The sequence below is a fragment of the Rutilus rutilus genome, assembly GCF_951802725.1.
Source record: "Rutilus rutilus genome assembly, chromosome: 25".
NCBI lineage: Eukaryota > Metazoa > Chordata > Actinopteri > Cypriniformes > Leuciscidae > Rutilus > Rutilus rutilus.
In genome coordinates, this window is record NC_140229.1 from 11,309,677 (window position 1) to 11,335,359 (window position 25,683).

The window sequence follows — 25,683 nt, forward strand, 5'->3', positions numbered from 1 at the left end:
AATTCAATGCATAACCGTGAAATCTGTAATGCTTTTTTCTAAATTCTTTATAGAAATATATACGTATTATTAAATGTAATAATACAGTGTCCAAAGGAAATCACAATTTATTTGACAGTCCAAATTGATTTAATATAAAATGATACCAAAGATGAAGAACAGAAAACATAAGATGTTTATATTTTTGCAGAAATTTTTTTAATTCTGAAAAACACATAAGACAATTTCAAGACACATTCATGGAGCTGGACAGGAAAATATCTTTTTAATGTTTTCAAATCAATTCAAATTGGGGGTAGATGTATATATACAATGTTAAATGAAACAGTAGGACAATAAGAAAAGGATTGAGTCCTGGTAATCTTGGCTGACTGTACATGAAGAGCAAAAGTAACAAAATTATAGCTGCAAAATTACAAACTGCTGATTAACAAGCAGAGTCATCATACTGCCATAAATAAGACTGTACTGCTCCCTGTAATCAATCACGTTTCTCCGATGGCTCACTATCTGGATACATTTTCAAGTATGTCTCCACCATGTTGTCCAAATCATGCTTAATGGCAGAGTTGATATAGAACAGGGCCATACTCTTGTTTCTGTGATGCACGGGTGTATCTTCCAGGTATGTTGTCAGTCGTTGTTTCGCAGTACTGCAATTCTCATTTGTCAGAGCAAAGACCGGCAGATTGTACAGGACTTTCAGGAGAGCACACACATTGGGGAAGAACTTCACATCGGACAGCTGAAGCGTCTCGTAGATGGTCGATGGCAATACAACATCTTTACCTCCATGCTTCCATTTGATCTTCCAGCAGTGCAACTCGGCAGGAAAGGTGTCCGGGTTCAGCAGGTCATCTTTATAAATGTCTGCGCTGGTCTCCTCTGTGGTGTTGAACTTCAACTGTCCCATGATGGCAGGGACAAGTGACAAGGACTTCAAGGCCTTCAGATGATTTTCAGAGAAAAGGTCAGCGAGCTCCTTAATCACATGGGTGACCACAGGAAGGGTGACTTGCTCTTTATAGTAGATTTCAGGTTGGATTTCCTCACCAGACGTTGGTCGTTTTCTGAAGTACAGCCTGGGAACTTTCACCGGGATTTCAAGGGCTGCAGCCAGGTTGACAGCCTCCTCGAACCAGAACTCATGGTAGACCTCGATATTATCGTAAACCTCATTCAGAGAATGCAGAACAGCAGTTAGACTGTTAGATGCGAAGAAGACCTCATTCGTTTGCCCTTGCAGATTCTTACCAAAGGCTCTGGAGAAAGAAAGGGCGTTTTTCAGCACCACTAACGTCATGACAAATTCAAAATCGGCCAATGCCTCGGATATGATGAAGGCGTTGTGCGCCACTTCATCGTTCCATTTGTGATCTTCGTTGTCATGGACGCTATCCATGCAAAGCAGGAGAGACTCCAGGAGGTCAACAGCTACCTCAAATGTATCGTGCTGCTCGGTCCATTTCGAGGAACACGCCTCCTTAAGGACAATGGCTTTGTCTTCATTTCCCTGGTAGTAGATCGAAATAGCACTTTCCAGCTGATTTTGCAACAAGGGCGATTTACTGAAAAATGCATCCAGCTTTTTCAGGGTAGACATGACGAGATGCACTCCTGTGAACGTCATTGTGTTCGCCAAGCAGATGTTCAAGGAGCAATTGGAGCAAGGGGTGAGAACGGCTAGTGGGTGTAGCTCAGCTATTCTGGCCACCACCGCTTTGACCTTCGTAGCGGACACACCAGAACACAAATACGCCTGTCCTCTGCAATACTGCATGTCCAGGCCACATTTCTCGGTCACTTCAGCAACAAGCCTCTCGGTGATAGCCTCCACATCACCTTCGAAGAGCAGGAACCCGACGAATTCCTCCCGGAGGCTGTTGATCTTGTCCACAAAACGTACGAACACTGGGAGATGGCTCTCTCTGCCTATCTCAACCAGGTTGTCTACAACCAAAGAGAAGAAGCGTCCTTCTTTAACATCAGCCAAAAGCTCTTCACGAATGCAATTTTCCATCACTTCCAGCATCTGCTGCAATTGAGTGGAGGAGCAGTACTCGAGGTTTACAGGCGACCCCTCAAACTTCTTTCTGAGGAATTCGTCGCCTGCGTTGATCCGGTACTCCAACAGTGCCTGGAAGTTGCTGGGAGTGAAGCTTTTGCTTCTGGGTTCTTTGTCAGAGTGCCCATGCAGAGGGATGTTCTGTGTGCCCATCATCACAACAACATCAAACAGAGACTTGAGATACTCTTTATTCAGCGTTTCCTCATCAATGACCTGAGGGCTGCTGTCAACCCCATCACCATTTTTGCTCGCACTGATCTCTTTGGTTGTTGTCTCACTATTATCTTTAGTTTCCTCGCTTTGGGAGTCCGCTGAAAATGTAAAAACAATATTTGTGTAAATGTAGCAATTATTTTGTATTGTGGAATACATGTACATATAAAGAATGTCAAATAGCTATATTACAGCACTACTTAAAAAATGAAAACAGTTTTATTTCAAATTGCAGATTTTGCAAGAGAGGTATGTAAATATGTGAGAAAAATTATACTGCAATGCCTAGATAGTTCTGAATCATAAAACAAAGACACAAACAAAACACAAAAGCAACTCACATTTATTCTTCTTCGCTTCAGGGGCATCCTTATTTTCAGTCTGTTAAAGAATTCGGTATGTTTTTAGTAAACCACTCACATTCAGTATTTAGACATAATTGAATTTCAACTGTACTTTGAAATGTAAAGAGACAGGCATAATACAGTACACCATCAACATAGATTAAAACATACTGAAAAACTATTACCTCATTATTTGACCGTTTGAAGGAAGGATTGTCAAATATGGTTGGTACCGCAGTATCCTTCAGTACAGTCCTGAAAGGGCTCTGGGTAATAATCACAATAATGTGCAATGCAATATGTTAGTAATCGCATGCTATTTATTGATGGGAAGTTGTGATGTCAAGCTGTAGCGTCCAATAGTTGTACATGCTTTACTAATCTATACAGCAATTTCTTGCATTTTTTTGGAATTTTAGATTTTGAAGAGTATTACATTTAAGTGTAACAGCACCTAAAAGTTCTAATGTACTTAAAATTAGTTTTAAAACTTCATGAATTTGTATATGTATAGTGGAAAGGGTATGTTACCACAATAATTACATAATGAGCATGAATTCATAACTTACGGTTTTGGTGATCAAGTTAGGTTCAAAGTGCCTTGCACACAGTCTGTGGTATTTGTTCAGATGGTCAGGCGTTTTGTCTTTCAGGTCTGAGCGACTGCAGTTTTCCACCCACTTCTTACATCTAGGGAATAAATATGACATGAATGGAGCATCATAGCAGTTAGCCTATTAAGTACAATGATGTAAACATGTAAGATTGTATCTGTGTAATACTATGATATAGTGCCTATTTTAGTTTTTACTGTATTACACAATGTTGATTGTGCCTGGCTGCTAATACACAACATTCACACTGAGATTAATAAAGTTCATATACAGTATATGACAGATGAGTACATTCAATCTGTGTTATAACAGCCAGTTGGGCTAACATATAGACTTACCTATCCAACAATACAAATGCTGAGTAAAACTGGGCTGTCTGGTGAATAACTCCCAGTTCTGTAATAGCCTAATACTTTGTGTAGTATAACTATAAACACTATTTAATGGCAGACTTGCATCTGATCTTTAAGCAAGCTAACTAGCCCAGGAGAGCTCTGCATAGTCTGTACTGGTAAAGAAATGAAGTTAAATGAAAGTTAAACGTGAAATCCTATCGTCTGGCTAACAAAGAGTAAGATAGATGAGGAAAACGTGTGTAATACCTCTCAGGGTCCCGAGGAAACCTGAAGAACGCCAGCACCGAGTGAGTGCTGTTCCTGGAGCAGTTCAGCGCCGCGCAGAAATTAGGCATCGTGCGTTCACTCTGAGTCGAATCTTAATAGCGAATCCAGTTCATTTGACTCACTGTTATGATATTCCGTTCAGAAAGTTTCAAAAATTTAGTTTTATAGACTAATAAAGCGGTAAATTGATCTGCACTCTAGTGCTTTGTGTGGCCTGGAGGAGAAGCGCGTTGGAGTTCGTCTCCGTCCCACAATGCTTTGCTCTCGCAACGCGAGTTCAAATTTCCAGCCAATCAGAGTGCGCTTACGGGAAGAAATTGGCGGCAGTTAGGGAGGAACCTGAATAAATGATAGATTCGAGAAAAAAATAAATAAAAAATGTATGAGCAATTTATAAAGTAACTGCTATCCCGAAAGGGACAAAAAAACTCACGTTATTATATGACTTCCAAAAGAAAAAGTCCAGTCACCATTTAATTTCCTTGCATCTCTCATATAATAAACGTGAATGGTGACTGAAACTGTCATTCTGCACAACATGTCTATTTGTAATTTACAGAAGACAACATGACAGTGAATAAACTACATTTGTCATTTTGAACAAATAAACCCTTTAATACGTGCATGAGAAATTAATGTTAATAATGACAGGATTTTTTTTTTTTTTTTCAATGAAATATTGTTTATTAAGTTGTTTTAGGTCATAGTAGAGTGATCAACAGAATGGTTAAATACAGCTGAATGCTCATCTTGCCTTTAAAAAGACATGGTCAGTGTGGGTTGAATTAAATCCTCATTTGAACAAAGTTTAGTTTATTAAAACGATAAATGACTACTGTACGTTCAAAAAACAATTACACATTTAAAAGTGAGAAGAACTGAACGAATAACAATTGCAGCATCTTAAACATCTTACAAAGAGAAATTACATAAGTAGGCAACACATTCTTTGGTTTGATCATTTTTTGATACTGCCCAAAACAGACCAACTTTGTTGACAAATCCTACTTTTTCCAACCGTGTCAATTTTCTCCCCAACAAAAGGAGTGTAGAGTTAAAACACTTAAAATACAGAAATAGCTCTTTATATATACACACACTGCATGAGCCTTATGTCAGCATAGCATATTTTCACAATAGTGCCTATAAATCAAATTATTGTCCTTAAAACTTAAGCCATTGCAGTTAATAGATTACTCCATGTAGCAGCCAAATGCAACAAACACTTAAATATTAAAATAAAGCATTTTTAATAGTGTTACATAGAATACTTCAAATGTAGGTGTTATGTATGCTACTGTATAAATGTCCAATTTGAAAGTGACATTAGTGTTGTATCATCTTATCTTGTTTAACTGCATACTTTTGCAAAGTCTACAGGCTGATCAGGAAGGTCTTCGAGTAGGGCCGGGTTTTTTCTGTAGATGTAGGCACTCGCATCTGCATCGTCCATCTGCACCAGCTCAGCCAATGAGGAGACACAAGTGTCATGGTCGTTCAGCATACCTGGCAGACGAGAGGACTTACGCTGGATTCGTGTTGATCGTCGCACAGGTGTCAGAAACTTTAGGTCTTTGATGGTGCTTTTGCGTCGCGAGCCACTGGCTGGTGCGGTTTCGCAATCGATTCTCTTTCTCACACTAAAAGGGCGTGAAGAGAAAACCAAATTAATATTTAAACATCATAAGGCCCGTTCACACTTAGGACAATACCTATAAAGTTTTAATAATCATTCTAATTACCCCAAACTCACCTTTGCAGATATGGTGTCGTCTTCACATTGTATTTCACAATGGAAGCCCCTGCCATCTCTGGAGTGACACTCCTCATCTCATCATCACTGTCATCTTCACTCTCAAATGGCTTTTTCTCCTTAGGTTCCTGATCATCATCTTCAAACTTTATGCCAGCCTTCTTAGTGTCTTCTGTAATGTCGCTCTCTGAGCTTTCCTCATATCTCAGTTCTTCCTCTTCCAGAATTTCAAACACTTCATCCATTTCGTGCTCCTCCACTTGTCCTTCCATACTTTCCTGTGCCAACGCATCAGCTTTGTCAGCATTTATGCCTGTCGAGGATGAGCAAAAACATGAGCAATTTATGAAAATCACATCACGACTACAAATTGATTTGCTCTAGTAATACTATACTAGAATTAATTTGCAATTACTGCATAAGGAATTCACATGAGACTCACCATCTTCGCAGGATGAGGGTATCTCCATTGCCTCCAGTTTATCACACAAGTTTATCACCAACTGCAAAACAGAAATAAGTTACAAAATGACAATACACATGATCGAGTGCATGCATGCATGTATGTATGTGTGTGTGCGGACACTCTTATAGTTCTTACCGACTCCATCCTTATCTCTGGGTCGATCGGCAGATCCATGTCACTGTTGTCCAGAAAGTCTAGTGTGGTATTCATAATATTGCTTGCTCCACTAGAATCCACTGGTTTATTGTTGGGGACTTTAATATTATCAGTTTGGTTGTTGGTCTGCAATGCAGGGGTTGGTTTTACAGCCTCAGTTTGGATGACAGGATTAGACTTGGCACCAATTGGGGCTTTGGCTCTAGTTTTAGGCTGTGGAGCTGGTTTTTGTGAAAAGGTTGCTGACTTTTCTGAGACCGGAGGCCTCTTCAGAGTCTTTCCCTTAGATGCCAGCCACTCTGCAAGCTTAGCTCTGAAAGCAGAATATAAATGAAACATTAGGCAACCACATTAATATATCCTCTACTATCTCTGCACTGTCACACTTGTCGAGCTATAACTGATCAGGTTTTGCATTCAGGATATGACTGAAGTTTCTAAAATAAACAACCGTTCAGAAGTTTGGTGTAATGTTTTTTAAAAGAAGTCTCTTATGCACACCAAGGCAACATCTACATTTATTTGATCAAAAATAATTACAATTTAAAATAACATTTCAATACATTTTACAATGTAATTAATCCCTATGATAGCTAAGACTCCTTTTCAGCAGTCATTTCTCCAGTCTTCAGGGTCACATGACCCTCCAGAAATCATTCGAATAAGCACATTTTCTTATTTTTATCACCATTTAAAACAGCGCTGCTTGATATTTTTCTGGAAACCATGATATATTTTTATCCGTGTTTATTTGCAATTACTGTCACTTATGATTCATTTAATGCATCCTTGCTGAATAAAAGTATTAGTTCTTTGTCTTTTTAATTATAATAATCTTACCTTCTTAACTTTTTAATGGCAGTGTATACAACTCACCTTCTCTCTTCAGCGGTATTCATTTGCACTTTGTACTGGCTGATTGTACTAGTGACAGGTTTGCTGAGATTCTGTCCAGTGGTGGCTGGTTTGGGTTTCACCATCTCTTGCTTCTTTGAAGCGGTGGGTCTGATGGCCGAGCGCCCTGTAGCTAGAGGGGCTGGCCTGGGGGGAACACAAACCCGCGGGGCACCTGCTTGAGAGATGGAGCCTGGGACCTTCTGAAGTATCCGATTATGGGAAACTGACTTCTGGACTGGTTTTTCAGTGGCATTCCGCGGGACATCAGAAACAGATTTCGGTCTAGATAAGTTGACTCTGGGTTTAGAGGACGCCGGCAGGGAAGTAACAGACTTGGATCGGACTTTAGGCAATTCAGGTTTTGGAATCACTTTCTTTTCTGTGGTCTTCGCATCACCACTGGGTTTTCTGAAACAGTCTATTTTAGACTGTACCACACGGCCCTTATATGTACCAGGTTTGGATTTCTGAATGGCAGAGACAGTAGAAGGTGGTTTTTGCACTTCTTCCACAAGCTTCCTGTGTCTTACAGTCTGCTGCGTACGGAAGGCCTGGCTTAGTGTGTTGCGCTTAGTAGGATCAGCATCATTAGTTTTGGGCTTCGGTCTAACATCCTTTTCTCTCTCTGTTTTTCCAGAGTCATCCTCCTTAAGATCATTCTTTGACTGAAGAGGTGCTGATTTACTTATCACTCTTTGTTTTGATACAATACTGCAGACTTGTTTTTTTGGGCCACACACTGGTTTACTGTTCTCCTTGTTATTCTAAATAGAAGTAATAAAAGAGCAAAATTGAGCAAACTACATTTCATGCATGCATTCAGACATATTTTACACATGTACATGTGAGAAATAAATGTTCTAAATCTATGAAAGAGCTGGTCTGCTTCACAAAATGCAATGTTACCTTTCTCATCACCACCGACTCCATTCTGTGCATCAGGGAAAGGACAGTTCTTCAAAGATGATGATCTTCCCTGCAGAACATCACATTGTTATAATGGTCAAACAAGCAAAACAAGAAAAGATGTCTCAAGTTGACATGCCTAATAGTTTTTAAAACAGCAACATTTCAACTTTGACCCCTCCCCCTCTCAATCTATGTGTGTGTATAAAAGTGTTATTTTAGATTTATATACTAATAAAGTATTTATTAATATTTTAAATTAGCTTTTATTTTTCAATTTATTTTAAGGTTTAGACATTTTGTTGTTGTTGATTAGGCTACACTTTTATTATTAATTATACAATGCATGATTGTTTGGGACTTTTTATAACTGCATTTCAGTAGCTGACAATACCCCAAACGGCTCCTGCATAAAAAATAAATAAAATAAAAAGCTAAATATGCAATACACTAGTCTCAATTCATTAATTATTGAAGTGAATGCTAGATTTATCAATATTTATGACAAATATTTGACATGACAGATATATTTTTCTATCTGATGACGCTAAGTTAGATGCTAGGTAAGAGAAAACCATAGTTTGTTAGAAACAGGTGGTGGTTGCACCCAAACATATATGATACCTATATAAACATGTTGAACATATGAACTCAAAATAATCAGCGGGTTTCTACCAGTAACGTTAACTTACTAAATAATCAGCAAGGAGTCCCTATTATTCTAACACGCTTCAAAAAGGTCATGGCAATGCTCACAAATCAATGCTAACGGTTGACACAACAACATCTACTTACGTTATCTGAGGCTTCTTCAATCAGTCAGGCAAGACAAGTATAGGTATCTCAGATTAAAAAGTGAATTTGATGAGCATTTATCCAAACATTCAAATACAGAGCACGCTCTTTCAAACAGAGATTTCAGATCAGCGCGGCGAACTGTCGGACTCGGATTGGCTTTGGCGATGACCGTTTGTGAGTCACTCTAGCTGACGAAATGTATTGGCTGCTTCTGATCACGTGATAAAAATAGAGTCGGCCCCACCCCTTTTCTGAAAACTGGGTGCTGCCTGTTTTGAACCAAAATAAAATTCCTCTAATAACTGCTCAGTGTTTTGGACGAACGAACCCACTTGACCTAAACTCCAGTCTAATCACATTTGAAATGTTTAAAAAGATGAGAGGTAAATTGTGTTCATGGTTTTTGCTAGTCAAATAGCATACGCTCAAGGACAATGACTTATCCAACATGGTGGATAGTAGCATGTCTTTGAATATATTTATACTACACACCTGCATACCTACAAAATGTAACGTTACTCGATTAAAAAGTTTGGACGCATTCACATTTCATTGTCTACTTGTTGTCCACATGGGGCAGAAAAAAATCACATTCAGCCACAAGATGGCAGAAGATTCCACAATCTTGATGCCCTTAACCAGCTCTACGCTGAGTAAAATGTAAAATGTGCCTTCATTTCAGTGTGTGATAATGAGTAAATAAGGAGCTTATATGTCTCCAACTGTGACCTCAAATTGCTTCCCTCGAGGTTTCCACTTTAATTAATGCAATATATAATTCATGAGACATTCTGCTGACTGCATGATTATGTATGGTCATTTATGCCCTTTATTCATTTTAAATAAAGAAGGGCAACTAATTTACCTCGTATGTAATTGTGTGTCTGGACTGGACTCATTTCAATATAAAAAAAGAAGGTTGGATGACCAAGCAAGCATGATCAACATTTTGGTTATTCTGTTTAAGTGGACATGGGCCGTGAAAAGCATTGTTTTCTGTTATGCACGATAAGATTTAAAATGGACATGGACCTACTTAATATCCATTAACATTTACTTCTTTTTAAATATATATTTTAATTTAATATTTAAATGTTATTCAGTCCACTCCTGATGTTACAAGAGAGGAAAAAAAACTATAATGAAACAGCGTTTACAGTTTCTCACCTTTAAAAATGGAAACATCTTTATGTACCCCTTCAAACTTCACATATGTCTCTAAACATCAAAAACAAAATCAACCATTCCCTGTTTTGAATTAAATCTACACTAATACTAAACCTTGTCACACACTATCAGACAACTTCTGTGAGGGATAATAGAATTGCTACCTCTGTCTATCACACTGCAGACTGCTCTCTTTTGTTTAAAATGAAATGCATCTTGAGTCTTAAAGTCACCATGAAATCAAAATTGACCATTCTTTTTTTTTTTTATGGAATATTGCAGTATTTGTTATAAATACTATTATCATGCTATTATTGAATAGATTATATGTGCACATCATTACTTAAAAAAAAAAAAAAGTAGGCTACCCTTTTTTTCTTGTTTGAGAAGCCATTTCACTCAGATAGCCTATACGTCACAGTAGGGAAGAAAAGACTATCGCAACTTCTTTTTAATGTTGACTTTATGGCTGGAAAACACAACATGGCTTTTGCCCAGATTTTTGCCCCGAATTACAGTTAATGCTAGTTGCCGAAAATAGCTAGCTGCTGATATTGGGCAGTTGGAGTACAAAAGTAGTGTAGTGTATGGGCATTGGGCACAGAATCCGATTCTTTAGCTTCAGACTATGAATACTACTGTATGACTATGAAGACTATTATGTTGCATCTCCTAGCAACAAAGGCACATGTTTCTGCATGAGTTTGTTGTGTTCTGAAAAACTAGAATGTCTGGTAGTGTGTGATCCTCAGTCATTTAGTGTATGATGCCTAGTTTTTCTCTGTAACCTTTTACAAAGTCGGCAAGTGTATGTTGCCTACTGCCTAGTAGGCTATGGTAAAATTAGATTTTTTTTAAAGTGTATTCCAGCCTTCCAGTTATCGATTGTTGTGAAATGACCTCAGATAAGTTTGTTATTTCTATTAAGATCCATTCACACTAAGAACGATAACTATAAAGATACTAGAACGATAAATATTAGTGTCCACACCAGTACACGATAACGTTCTGCTTATTAGAGTTTTGTCATCGGCTGCTTTAATTGCTTACGCGCCTCAAAGTTGAATGGATTCAGATTGGCGTCAGATTTCGATACCACACCAGTCTAAAACAGTGTTGTGAATATGAAATATCTGGCCAAAGGCATCTGACCATCTTATTCAAAGACATACCTGATTTGAGACAATACAGGTGTAGGAGCAATGGGACATGGACCACAGTGAGAGTAAAGTGTCCAAAAAAACTATTGAGGTAAGAAGAAATCACAGAGCAGTGATGAGATGAGCTTAATACATATAGACAGCTTGTTTTCCCTTAAGTCAGCCAGATTCTGCTTGTCTTTGCTGAACAAAGTGATACATTTGTCAAAACTCCACCATGTGTGACATTGATTTTCTGTTGCCTTACATTGACTGCAGCTCTCCACCATTGGCCTGTTCTTCTCACTGACAGGTTTAGCTTAATCAGGGAGGAAACTGTTTGAACCTTTCCTTCACTCAGTCAAGTGTTAAACCAGGGGGAGGTTTGATGAAATGCTGTGATTATCAATAACAGTTAATCTTATTCAGGCAGACATATGCATTCCTAAAACAACAGCTGACTGCAGCGTGTGTGTGACGGTTTGCTGATGGTGCTAAATGGGAACAGCAGATCGTCAATAACTTCTGATCAGCTTTTAGATCTTCCTGCAGTCTGTGGATCCCCGCAGTTTCACATTCCAGAGGCGAATTCTCCAGCACTGCATCTCCCTGTCGGAAATTAACACTAGGCAATCCATCATTCGAAAAGAGAAAGATACATGCAGGTTAAAAATACACAGATCATGCAGATAAGAAATGACGTTTACTGAGTCTCTGTTTAAGGTTAAAATAAAAGGCATTAAAAACACAAATGCACTAACAGGAATGATTTATGCTCAACAACCGAGTTTAAATCTCAGTATTTATTTACAAATACATTGAAATATAATGGACATTTATGCATGTGATATATAAAAGTTGTAAATAACAGACAAAGATATCAGACAATATATTGTCAAACATACAATTAGCAAATACACAGTCTGTTTGAGATGTATATTGTTGCAGTGGAGACATTTAAGTCAATAACAGGACATGATTGAATGTATAATATAGAATAGGTTATTATAATAGTACAATGTACTAAAACGCAACAACTTAAGCCACCAAGAATACTGTTCTTACACAAACACAACAGATAAATGAGAGTAATACAGTAAGTCCTTTTCAACTACAAAAGTCAATAAGTCATTTGACATATTTCTTTTTGATCACTTCAAATGCAAAAGATCCCAATGCAAGAGGGAACTGCCGTGGAAAGGTCAACGTTCAGTCATGTCTCCTTGTATATGATAAGTGTTAGGGAAGCGGACTGGATGTACAAGCTCTCTGAATCGGAGAATGAAAGTCATGCCCGTATATGTGGTGTTCATAGTTTCCTCTACTGTTGTTTTGTCTTCCACATGTTTAGTAAGGGTAGTGTTTCTGTTTCTTCCCTGCGAAACATGCCATCCACGTGCACAACAGCATGGCCAGCACAGCCCCAGCCCCGGTGCAGTAATAAGCCCATCCGATCTCACAAGAACCTGGAAGAAACATAATATAATAACATAACATATTCAAAAGTTGGCCTACCTATTTTTAAACAAAAATAAAATGTTTTCATGTATTTTAACCATGGTACAGAATTTTTTTACTTTAATAATTTGTTATATATGTGTGAATTTAGATTAGATTTTGCACACACACGTCTGGTTTACTATCTTTGTGGGGACTCTCCATAGACGTAATGGTTTTTATACTGTACAAACGGTATATTCTATCTCCTTACACTAACCCTACCCCTAAACCTACCCATCACAGAAAACTTTCTGCATTTTTACATTTCCAAATAAACTCATTCTGTATGATTTATTAGCTTGTTTACCCATGGGGACCTCTATTTAGGTCCCCACTGTGGCACAAGTCCCCATGAGTCTGTGTGCATTCAGGTTGAAGTCCCCACCGGGATAGAAAAACAGGTACACACACACACACACACATTTAAAAATCTAATTTTGAAATATTTGGGGTTGGTAAGATACATTTATCAGGCTGCATTTATCAAAAATACAGTAAAAACAGTAATATTATCAAAAGGTATTACAATTTAAGTCTTCAGTGTCACATGATCCTTCTAAAATCATTGTAATATGAGGATTTGGTGCTCAAGAAACATTTATTATTATCATCAATGTTGAAAACATTTGTGCTGCTTAATATTTTTATGGAAAAAAAAAAGTTCAAAAGAACAGCATTTATTTGAACATTATAAATGTCTTACTGTCACTTTTGATCAATTTAATAAATTCTTGCTTAATAAGTTCTTAAAAAAATATTCCTGATGCCAAACTTTTAAATGGTAGTGTACATAAATTGTAATAAGTCTCATATAATGTAGACTGATATCTAATATTTTTAAATTTCAATATTGGTACACCCCTACTTTGCCATATAGGCCTAAATTATAATGTGAAATTTTGCGTCTCTATATATACCGACGTACCAAGATCGAACTGGTCAGAACTGTTGCTGCAAGTCTGTCTGACCTCTTCACTGTCCCATCCTAAAGGATACAGGGCACATCCAGATCCGATCAGCAGCCCTGCAGAGAGAAAAAACACACTATGAATGCAAAGAGACCCAAACGTACACAAGAAGTAGAACTTTAAGACATGACTAAGAGCTCACACAGTTCCCTGCTGTGAGGAGAAGAGCGTGATATCTCCTGAAAAATAGATGATAGCCATGAAAGCCATGATAGATTCACGCATTTTTTCATCGGTCTGAAAAGCTATTATTTGTTTTACTGCAAACAACGCAGGATCATTAGCTTGTTTTTTTTTTTTCCATTTGACACAGATACTCTATCACACGCAAATGCAAACACACACCTCCGCAGAGACTATAAAGCACAAATCTTGTTTTCATCTGGGCTCAAGATCCAAACAGCCATGAAAATATGATAATGAATGCAGCAAGTAGCTTATTTATAAACAAGCTTCTTGGGAATTATTTCATATTTCCCCTTTTATGTTCTCACCAATTCAGCAAAAATAAACAGGCATGTAATTCCCAGCAGAAATATATAAAACTGTAGTTTCACTGTGGCACCTCCTCTCTAAATCCTTACCAGAATGTTTCCTAATAAAAAAGGAACTGCAAACCATGTGCCTTCATCTATTTCAATGCCAGGCTCTTTTCTCAGTGGTGATACTGATTGTGACATGACATACATATATAGAGAGAGAGAGAGAAAGAGAGAAATTACATGTAAATAAGTAGATATACAGTGACTTTGCCTTGTCTAACCGTGTGCATGGAACATATTTAGCAGTCAGTGCTGTTGTGTGCATACTATGTGTGCCATGTAATGTTTGGTTCTCTTTGTGTCTGCTTACAAATGATGGGTGTGTGATCGTCTCAAGTTGTCTGCGCAGAGTAGTTTTGGCCTGAGTCTGAGATAATGAAAGGACAGAGGACTGAACACAAAGAACACTCCCACACTGCCGTGCAAGCTAAATCCCAGTAACAAAGACACTTTCATTTGTACTTACTTTGATGTCATGGATATTCTTTGATATAAAAAAAGTCAAGAATACAACATTATTATTCCAGTTCTATAGGAATCGTTTCAAAACTTGTCTTTGTCTTTAAAATTCTTCAAATGTCTTCTTTTCCCTGCATCCATTCAAGCAGGCCTGAAAATCCATTACACCGAGTCAGGCACTTATAAAAATGACATTCTACTTCAGAGTTCAAAACGACAAAGGAATACAGAGAGAAGGGAAATAACCTTTTACGTGCTTCACTTTCCTGTATCCTGCAATCAGAGAAGTTATGAGCGAGTAATCGATAAGTCGATATTGGGCAAGTTTATTATGTGGATGTGAGAGCATGAGAAGAATGCCAACTTATGCAGAAATTAACTTTATGGATTGCAGCGGCATACTCATTTCACTCGCTGGCATGTGGTTGAGCACGTACTGTAAGGTTGCGAGTACAGCAGTTCTCCTTGACAAAACCAAGACAAAAATGGACTGTTGCAGTACTGTGAAACGAGGAGGTCCTTTGGCCACAGAAAAGGTGAGGAAAAATTGACAGTGATAAAGTGAATAAGAGGGACGGAGAGCTGCACACTCAGAATATGAAAAAAGCAGCTTATTGGCCTGCAATGGGCTTCTGTTTGCACTGTGTTTTCAAAGTCATATTACCACTAGCATTGGGAAAGTTCTTAAATAGTTATAAATATCCATGCCCGAAGCTGAATACCTTATTTGGAAAAGCACAGAAAATGAATAGCGCATTCTACGGAGCCCCTAAAAGGACATGGTTTGGCTTGCTAAGGTAGGTTACATTACATTAATTGCCCAGGTAGAGGATTTGATGCGCAACAGGTCTTGAGCATCATTGACAAATATATTATCTTGTAAAATGTGTGGTCAGAACAGCCGCTTCCTATACACAGAGTACGTGATCGCGAATTCAAAATCGAAAGTGAAGAGCGTGCGCACATTCCAAAGCGATTTCGGTTACACTTTATTTTTACAGTGTAATTATACATTTAAGTACTGAGTAATAGTAATTAACTACGTGAACTTACAATAGGCTTTGGTTTAGGGTTGGTTGAATACAATTATGGCTAATTTATGGTTATTACTACAGTAAATACATGTAACGTGTAACAAGGACACATTAAAATAAAGTGTTACCACAATTTCAATACCCTGCATATTGATTACGGCTCCAATGCCCGCAAATTATATACAATATGTGACCCTGGATCACAAAACCAGCCACAAGTAGCACATGTATATTTGTGGCAATAGCCAACAATACATTGTATGGGTCAAAATGATCGATTTTTCTTTTATGCCAAAAATCATTAGGATATTAAGTAAAGATCACTTTCCATGAAGATATTTAGTAAATGTCCTACCGTAAATATATAAAACATTTATTTTTGTGAGTGAATGCAGCACAATCGTGAACATAAATGTAGAACTTTAAAGGCGATTTTCTCAATATTTAGATTTTTTTGCACCCTCAGATTCCAGATTTTCAAATAGTTGTATCTCAACCAATTCTCCTATCCTAACAAACCATACATCAATGGAAAGCTTACTTATTCAGCTTTCAGATGATGTATACATCTCAATTAAAAAAAATTGACCCATGTGACTGGTTTTGTGGTCCAGGGTCACATATAATTACCCAACTATATAATTATGCGAGACGCAAAACCATTGAAATATACTTTTTCCTCCCATCTCATATTTTTTCTATTACCATGTCCCTTTAGGGGTTCCGTAGAATGTGTTATTTCCTTTCCGAATTTTGTATTCAGCTTCAGGCACACCCTTAGTGCATACTAACAAAAGTTCATTTTAATCGAAGAGTGTGCAGTAAAATATAAAAGTGCTCAAGAAAACTACATACAAACAGCATGCACTAAGCAATGCTTACTACAAATATGTACTACACAACTAGACACTATGCACTACAAAACAAGTATGCAGTAGAATTCACTACAAAAATGTACTACACAACAAGACTAAACCAGACACTACGCATTACAAATGTAGCATATAATAAGTAGAATGCGAAACAAAAATAGTATGCATTGCACTAAGTCTACATTACAAAAATAAATAAAAAATGCATAAAAACTAAATCACTTGGTAGAGTGCATGACATTGTGTGCAAAGCTGACTAGTTGCAGTTGTACATGTGAGTAAGGTATACTGGATCTGAACAGAAAGCACAAACATTTTTTTTAATCTAAGAAACAAAGTGAAGAAAACAGTGGAGAGTTTGAATCATTAGATAATGATCTCATCAAATGGCATGTGTGTGTTTACTTCATATGTGTTTGAATAACAGGATGAAAAGGAAAACCATTATGTGTACTTGGCAAAGTCTTATCTGTAGTTGCCATACATTTGGAGGAAATCAAGTATAAAGATGCATGTGAGAGAGAAGCATAAGAGAAAAGAATCCTGCATAGGAGACACTACTTCTGAGCATCTCGTCTCTAAGGATTCTCATGTTGCTCACATATAAAGATCAAGCTCTAACCTGAAACCCATAATCCTGTTTTAAACCCCTTTATCTAAACACAATACTCAGCCTGCATAGAGAGTGGCAGGGTTTTGAATTTTCATTCAGTCCACAAAAACAACAACTTCAATCTTCTAACTCTCATGTCACATGTGTTGCCAATACTTGAGCTTTCAGAAGAACCCTGAAATAGAATGAGTATATAGGCTTATATCAAATGGATTTTTATTAGTCAATGTTTGTCATGTAAGAAATATGGGTTTACCTCATTTTAATTTGAGAGAAAATCTTTTAATTTAGTAACTGATGCAGAATTTATACATTTATTAGAAATAATAATAATATTTTTGAATACATTTCTAAAAGTCTAAACATGCATCTCACAACAGATCCATTTTTAGATAAAAACCTTTTAAGACTTTAATTAAGTTTTCTTTTCCATAATTTATGTTTCCATCAAAAGTTGTGAATTTAACTTGTGCGCAAAATTGGAATTTCACATAAAACATTTGTGAATAAAGCACATCTTCAAGAGAACAAAATCTTCACTTCCTGGGAAATTTGTGCAAAACATCTGTAATAAAAATGGAAGTTGCTGCAATCGGGTAAGCAACTGTGGCTCTTTTATCAACATAATAAATGATTCGCGTCTCAAGAGCACGCAGATGAAATACAATAAAGGTTGTCCTGTTATATTGCGTTCGGATGCCTGGTGTTTGGGAACGCAATCATTTGAGACACTTCTGGGACATAATACCAAATCATTCTGATGACAAACTTTGGCTCAAGCCTTTCAGAATGACCAAACCAACATTTGAGATACTATGAAATTGAAATTGGTACGCTGGATGTTAGTCCAGTTATCCAATCACATTCTCTGTTTAGGCAAAGGTTTTTGTTGTGTATTGAGGGATTTATATGGTAAATGCGTTTCCATCGTAGTTTATGGGCCCTATCTTGCACCCAGCGCAATTGACTTTGTACACCGACGCATGTATCATTCCTATTTTGCACCCGACGCACAGCGGGCTTTTCCCTCCACAGACGCATGTCGGTAAATGAGGGAATGAACTTGTACTCCCGGGGGCGGTTCAGCGAAAAGAGGAGGCGTGTGCACGTTCCCAACTTCCCTGGTGCTATTTTGCAGTTTCAGAAAACAATTCCGCCACAGGCCAGGAAAAACCTAGTCTAAAGTCAGTGGCGCGTTATTCAGATGCTATTTTTAGGGCTCATGCTTGGCCATAATGTAGCGTGTGCACAACGCGCATACACTTTGCTTCTCTCATCTACACAGATGCAGCAGTTCCAATTAGTGCAAACCATACATAATTACAAGGAAAAATATTACCACACGAGGGAAATCATTGTGGTGTCCATGAAGATGTGAAAAAAAAGGCATAAATCAAGCTTACACATTTACCCAAATTATTCAGGCTAATTGTAGTAATGACGGAACAAACCTGTTTGACCAATAGTGGAAAGACACATAGGTATATAAGGACACCTGACAAAGTGTCTTTTACGGCCTTGACAAGAACTTCGGTCTCCTCGGCTGTGAACCGCTCCTGGTGTGCGCCTGGCAAATCCGCCATTATAATAGCAATCCGCCATGGAACAAGCGCACCTGCTTTTAAAGGGAATGTGAGATGACGCTCTGATTGGTTTATTGCATGTTACGCCCAAACCACACCTATGAGTAATGTAGCTACTTCAGACCAACCCAATTTAGATTTGAGATCCGAGATCCGCCCACAAAGTTACTTGCGTTTCGCGTTTGATACTTGCGTTTCAGATCGTTAAAATAGGGCCCTATGTCTTCTTATTGGATAAAACATGTATCTGCCTCAACTGAGAGCCTACATTTTTTATACGCAATTTTAGAATTTATGCTCATCTTGGCATTTCGATACATGTTTTTTTATGCAATATCCCAAAATGCACAGAAAAATAGGTGGATGGAAAATAGGTACATAGCTACTGATTAAGAGTGTAGAAATTTATTAGAGAATAACAATAATAAAATATATAACCAAAATTATTTAGAAATGTATTATAAAACAAACAAAGAAAAAATATACACAGATATTTCATAGCATAGTAAAAAAATTAAAATAAAAAAAAAAATCTAAAATTAACTTGCACCCCTGCTTGGGGAAACCAATGGAATAGGTTGTTTTCTAGAGGTGATAAGTAATAACTAGTTTTTGTGCAACACACACAGCAGATGGTCTATTGTCAACTCTACAGTGCTCACACAGCCTGACAACACCTCAGGAAATGAGAGCGCCAACACAGGGACAGCTGAGACAACTGTCTTATCACTAAAAGCAACACCTCTGATTGCTACTTACGCAAGCTCTCGTCAGTGAGTGCGCATAGATAGGACCTTCATACAGTATCTGTACCAAATGTTTTCCACTGGGAACAATACATGCTGTGGAGGAAGGGACAGCATAATCTAAAAGGAATGACTTAAACTTCACATTTCACTTACAATCTCGAAGATCTGCTGTTGGGAACGCGTGGGTATCAGTCACTCATGGATATAGTAAACACTCCAGCAGACAATGATAAGACATATCTCTTATCCTGACAGCAGACAACAGTCTCAAAACATTCCACTTTCATCTCCACTGCAATCACTCACCCCATCCTCTCTGTCGATTCAAAGACTTTAGTAAAAAAAGAGAGAGGATATCACATCAAAGAAATATGGACATTTGGCCAAGAACCAATAATAATAATAAAACAATATTTTCAACCCTGTGGCCTTGCTAATCAAACTATGACCCTTAGTGCAAAACAAAAATCCTATTCCAAAAGTCCATTTCATAAAAAGGCCCCTAATCAATTAATCAATAAATCAATCAATCAATCAATCAATCAATCAATCAATCAATCAATCAATCAATCAATCAATCAATCAATCAATCAATCAATCAACTAATAATAATGCTAATGAATAATGTTATTTTTACTTTTAAATTATTATTTAATTTTTTTTATTTAAAGGTATACCATGAAACTTTTTTCTACAAAAGTCAATACATCATCAATCCTTCTTCCAAAATGTGTTTTTGTCTTACCCTTATTCACTGTGGTAATCCTATTATAAGTGTTTATATTTTAGACCTGATGGAATGGTTTTTGCAGGAAATTGCTCACATACGTCCCTCGCCCGTGTCTCGTCATATCCATAAATAGAGAAAAGCTGCTCCAGCTATTTTGATGCATGTATAGAGTGGAAGTGACATAGGTTAGTTGTCACAATGAGCGAGAAAGGTTGAACTGGACATGCTAAGTCTTGAACCTCCGGGGAATCACCTGTTTAAAAAAATAGGAGCCGAACAACCAAAACAATGTTCTTCCGCAAAATGCATGCGTTTTGTTTTTTAACCGCTATAGGGCCAAAAGTGACATAGTGGACTTAAGAAAATATGCTTTCATTTTTCTTTAAATTTGTAACCAGTGTGTAATTCCATTATAAAGTCAATATTTCTCAAACAAAAATACTTATTTAGTCAAATTATGCCACATGCTAGCCAAGGTTAAAAATCTACGTAGAACTTGTGACCTTGAAAGTCATCTGCAAATCTAAGGTTTGTGTGAAGTGTCTTCAAATGTTCGATAATACCACTATCATAGATCATGCTCTGCCCTTTCTATACAGTTTGGCACCGGGTAGACGAACAATGTCAGACATTTAGAATCCCACTTTGATGTCGGCATAAATCTGCCCTTCTTTATTAAAAAGCCTTGGCAGGCTGCGACCGCTTCGATTGAGAACAAAACCCAGCCGGTCCTCATTCTAATGTTGAAAGCCATTCCTCAGAACTGGAGTGCGCTGTCCTGACAGAACCATCATTTTCGAGGAAGGGAGGCATTCATACAGTGCTAGTTGGTCTTATAGGCTTTGAGATATTTTATCATAGCTCTTTCATGAACTGGATATCTGGCTCCATGCCTGCCCTGCACTCTTGCTCTCTCCTGCCCTCCCACTTCCATTCCCTCTGCTTCTCAAAAAAATAAGCATCTCCAAGACTGGGGAGGAAGAAGAATTGTCTTATGCTGGCTTAAAGATGAGCCTCTCTGCCTGATCATTTGTTAAGTGCTCAGATATACTTTGGACTGTATACTGGACTAGACAATCCTCTTCCATATTGATAAATATCTCTGCTGACTTGAAGATATAGCCTTATATATTTACTCCTGTAGCGAATGCAAGCCTCACGTTTACCATTGCTTATACTTTGGGTTAGTGGTTCGAACAACTAATTATTATTATTATTATAATTATTATTATTAACACTAAGTGTTATTTATGATTATTATGTATATAATATTATAGGATTTATTAATATTTTATTAATATTCATATAATTAATAATATTAATAGAATTAAAATTATATCTAGGTTTCCTTTTAATTTTAGTTTGCTTTTGTAATTTTATGTGCTTTTGTCATTTTTATTAGTTTTTTGTTTTTTAAATATTTAGCTTTAATTTACATTTTAGTGATTAAACTTATTTAGTTTAATTTCTAATTAAGTTTAAGTTTTTCATCTAATATTTTATTTATTTTATTTCAGCTTCAACTAATGAAAACTATAGATTAGTTAATAATAACACTGGTTTAAACCAACCAGTAACCAAAGTATTACATTTCAACAACATACTGAATGATTATAATAATTTAATATTCTAATAATGAAATTAATCTGCAGTCACATTTGCGAAAATAGCCAATGTCCAAAAGCTTGCAAAAAAAAAAAGAAAAAAAAGAAAGAAAACACCTCTCAATCTGATCCATTCCTCTAGTCTAAGACATAAAAAATTTCTCATAAATTATTTTATTACAATTATTTGTAATTGTCTTTATGGTCTAAACTCTAATCTTGTTTTTACAATAGATAATTGGTCAGTATAACAAAGATATTTCAGAAGACTTTAATGACTTCTGAAGGGTTCAAACTCAGCAGCTGCAAAAGCAGCCTGACGTTTAGCAATGCTACTGTTGCCTCTCTCAGGAAAGAGTGTCAGGTCAAAGATGAAAGGCCATGACAAACGGGTCAACGTGAGGTCTGCAAGTTTAGACAAAGTCCACTAATGTTCTCATGAGCAAGCACTTCTGAGGTTTGAAGCGGCTCCAGGCCGGGTGCCACATTAATCAGCAGAGCCTACTGAGGAACACAAGAAGACATGTTGTAGAACATTTCAATTGTTTTTGCCTATGTAATGAAAGTCAGTGGGGTCCAAAATAACTAACCCAGTGACTTTCATTGTAAGGACAAAAAAAAAAAGAAGACATTTTCCAAAATATCTTCTTTCATGTTGTCATACAGGTTTGGCATAACAGAATTTTCATTCCTGCATGCTATCCATTTAATGACCAAATACAAAAGATTTGCAATCACATTGCAATGTTGCCTACATTTATTTTAAATGGAATATCATTTGGTGGACTACAACAACTCTCCCTGTCTAATGAAACAGACCTATAACAGAGGCAGTTCTTGGATTTAATGTCAATCATTTAGATGAGAAACTCATGAAAATGGAACCCTGAAGGCTTCATATGACCAACCTTGGTCTCCCATATTCATGCATCCACTCCTATCACTGTTAACATCAGTGTGTGACATCTTGGCTGGAAGATCTGATCACAGATGGCTCCATTATGGCAGCATATGGTGGAAGATCACATCCACACAGACCAAAGCCAATTCTAACCTGAAATTAACAGCCTTTTGAGAATGACAACATTTCTATTCCACACCATCTTCCTGTTAAATATTACAGAGCGAGTTTTCGTTTCAAGTTTGGTCAGTCCAATCGAGCAGCTCCTTCCACAGATTATGTGCTTTAAACTGAAAATTGTGTCATCATCTTTCTAACCTCAAATCACTTCAAATTCATTTGACTTTAAACCAGTCGATCTCCTCAAACCCTAAAGGAAATAAGTTTTTGCTCATATTTGCTTCAGAAAATATACATTTTGATTATTCTACCAAGTATTTTCTGAAGACAGAGGACTTTCCCAGACCACCCATAAACTCTTGAACAGGATTTATGATCAAGGATTAAATAGGGGAAACTAAGGCATTGTTGTCCTAACCCGCACACTAACTGGGTGTTTTGAGACAAGAAAGCAGAAAGTCTTTCTTAAACAGGTTACGATCTGAAGTGCTTCTAGAGTCTTGCTTTCAACACCACAATGATTTCACTAGTTTCAACATAACGTTCTTGCAGATGTTGAGTGTTGATTTTCTTTTTAACCCTAGAGAGAATGGAAAGTTTATTGAGTTTGGTTGAAGTCAACATTGGAAACATCTGGATGCAGTTACAACACAGTGCATTCCCACACAGAGGAGAAGACGTCATTCAGGAATCAGCAGGAGAGAGTTGAGAAAAAGAACCGATGGGAGGAACCTTCCCAAAAGACCCACAACTACTATCAATACCAGATGTTAAATGACAGTCGCAAGGTTCTCAGAAAAAGAACAGAGTTCCATTGTTCTAGAAGAAGCTCTTAGAAGTGTAATAAATAAATAAATAGATAAACTGTAAATAAATAAACTTCACTCATTACCCATGAAGCTTGTATGTTAAAGGAATAGTTCACCCAAAAATAACAGTTCTGGCATCATTTACTGAATGTATTTGTATTGTTACAAACTTGTAATGTACAAATGTTGAGCATAAAAAAGATACTGTTAATAAAAAATAATGTTTTTGTCCATACAGTGAAAGTCAAGGGGATCCAAAATAACTTTGGACCCCATCGACTTTTACAATATAAACACACACACACACACACAAAGGTTGGTAAATAATGATGGAATTACATTTTTTGGGTGAACTATCCCATTTGAAGCTAATAAACTAATTTTAACATTATCAGGCTCCAATTACCAAACAGAATTGCAAAAAAAATAATGACTGTTTCAGCCATCTATTATTGGTCAGCCAAACAGATAGCTCCACCCCAAACTCATGCCATTGATTGAGCCAACGTTTCTGTTGTCGGGCAGGTTGGACAGCACAAACAAACAATGCAATGTTTTGAATTTGCCAGTTCACACTTTTATTGTGGGAATCAACCTACACATTGCTTACTTATAGCTATCTCTACATATCAAGATGCTATTTTAATACTTTTTTAATATCTTAAATGCAAGTCCACATTTAATTCAAATCTTATTCAGTACACTTTAAATGTTCCCTGCCTTTTAACTAGTTAAAATGGGATTTTAACACTTGTAAGGTTTCTGCCATGCAAAAAAAAGTCTGGACCCTTTTAATATCTTCTCCCTTTCAAGATGTGATTTAATATAGAAAAGGAGCTTTGATCATGGAAGAGCAATGGAGCAGGAATCTGAAGGGTAAAAAGAGAAGGGAACGAATGACATCAAAGGGTTATGGAAAACATGTAAAGGTGGATAGGAGGTGTGAAAAATCACTCCCAGTATCATACTAATGAAAAATGCCAGCATGAAGTGAGGTGCCACATTAGGAAGGAGAACAGTAATTTACTCTTCATCACAACCGGTTATACCTACTAAAAGGAGAGAAAAAGAGAATTCAAGGTCACCGCCTAGGAGACATGCATCTCAAGTAGAGTCATCATCAGCTTGGATGTGGGAAAGAAAATCCCAGTTAAGCTCAGAGGAAATGGATTGCAGTGGGATGATATCAAGATACCCTAATACAATTTCTTTCTCTTTCCCCTGTGTAATATTCAGGGCTTGATACTCTGCCATAATAATAATGAAAAAATATCTCACCTATATAGAAATAGAGGGTGAACTGGATTTCTTTTGTCCCTCAGTTTATAAAACCAGTGATATTTTTGTAAAATGAAATCAGGAAATAATAACATGCAAAGCTATTGTGAAATAAACAGACCCAGAGGTTTCAATAAGAAACATTAATGAAGATGTGAACATTGACTTCAAAGATACCAATGAGACAAATAGAGAGGAAAAGCGAAACATAGATGATGATATTAAAATGAGATACATGGGGGAAGGGGAGTTTGACAAGGAGTGTCACATGTTATTCTGAAGGATAAAGGTCTTCAGAATAAATGATCGACTATAGATTATTACATTTTCGGAAGCCATTATTCATAGTTTCTCTCTTGGTGGTTTTTAGCACGTCGCTAGGTGAATGCTAGGGTGTTCTGGCTGGTTACAAAACAAAACAAAATGTACAAATTAATAAATAAAATAATAAAAAAGTATATTCTTTATATATTTAAGCAGCATTATTTGCACTAAATAGGTATTCGTTATGTGCCAATGGTTATGGTTAAGGGTTTGTTAAAATCCCTAACCCTGAGTATGAGCAATAAGTCCAAGCAAGCAACACTAAAATGATGCAAAATGCACACACTCCTACTGACAGAAAACTCTGGTTACAAATCATGGAAAGACTGCCAACTAGAAAATTAAATCTCTAGTTTATAGTCCACTGCTCATGTGAAGAATTGGTGTGTGTGTGTGTGTGTGTAAAAATCATTCATCACAGGTTGTCCTATGCTGCCATACTAGGGTGTCACA

General features: G+C 37.0%; 3 protein-coding genes across 4 annotated transcripts in view; all 3 read right to left on the reverse strand.

Moving 5' to 3' along the window:
- Nucleotides 1–175: 175 nt before the first annotated feature.
- Nucleotides 176–4,117, reverse strand: thap12a (THAP domain containing 12a). Its single transcript, XM_084401169.1, has 5 exons — nucleotides 3,842–4,117; nucleotides 3,195–3,315; nucleotides 2,811–2,891; nucleotides 2,623–2,662; nucleotides 176–2,379 (listed from the first exon to the last, which is right to left on the reverse strand). The coding sequence occupies exons 1-5, from the start codon at nucleotides 3,928–3,930 to the stop codon at nucleotides 482–484; spliced, it is 2,229 nt and encodes a 742-aa protein (XP_084257295.1). The 5' UTR covers nucleotides 3,931–4,117; the 3' UTR covers nucleotides 176–481.
- A 414-nt stretch (nucleotides 4,118–4,531) lies between these two features.
- On the reverse strand, nucleotides 4,532–9,008 carry LOC311285594 (cytoskeleton-associated protein 2). Of its 2 annotated transcripts, XM_084401300.1 has the most exons (8): nucleotides 8,836–8,972; nucleotides 8,041–8,110; nucleotides 7,114–7,898; nucleotides 6,217–6,550; nucleotides 6,058–6,118; nucleotides 5,757–5,928; nucleotides 5,616–5,717; nucleotides 4,532–5,502 (listed from the first exon to the last, which is right to left on the reverse strand). In XM_084401300.1, the coding sequence occupies exons 2-8, from the start codon at nucleotides 8,071–8,073 to the stop codon at nucleotides 5,214–5,216; spliced, it is 1,776 nt and encodes a 591-aa protein (XP_084257426.1). In that variant the 5' UTR covers nucleotides 8,074–8,110; nucleotides 8,836–8,972; the 3' UTR covers nucleotides 4,532–5,213. The 2 variants fall into 2 exon arrangements, with proteins under 2 accessions (XP_084257426.1, XP_084257425.1); XM_084401299.1 differs by having other exon boundaries at nucleotides 5,616–5,928; nucleotides 8,836–9,008.
- A 2,903-nt stretch (nucleotides 9,009–11,911) lies between these two features.
- Nucleotides 11,912–25,683, reverse strand: part of lhfpl6 (LHFPL tetraspan subfamily member 6) — a 30,222-nt gene continuing 16,450 nt past the window's right edge. The window contains exons 3-4 of the mRNA XM_084401393.1: nucleotides 13,570–13,668; nucleotides 11,912–12,610 (exon numbers count right to left, since the gene is read on the reverse strand). Coding sequence (XP_084257519.1) covers nucleotides 12,492–12,610; nucleotides 13,570–13,668 — 218 coding nt within the window. The 3' untranslated portion in view covers nucleotides 11,912–12,491. The remainder of the gene's footprint in view (nucleotides 12,611–13,569; nucleotides 13,669–25,683) is intronic.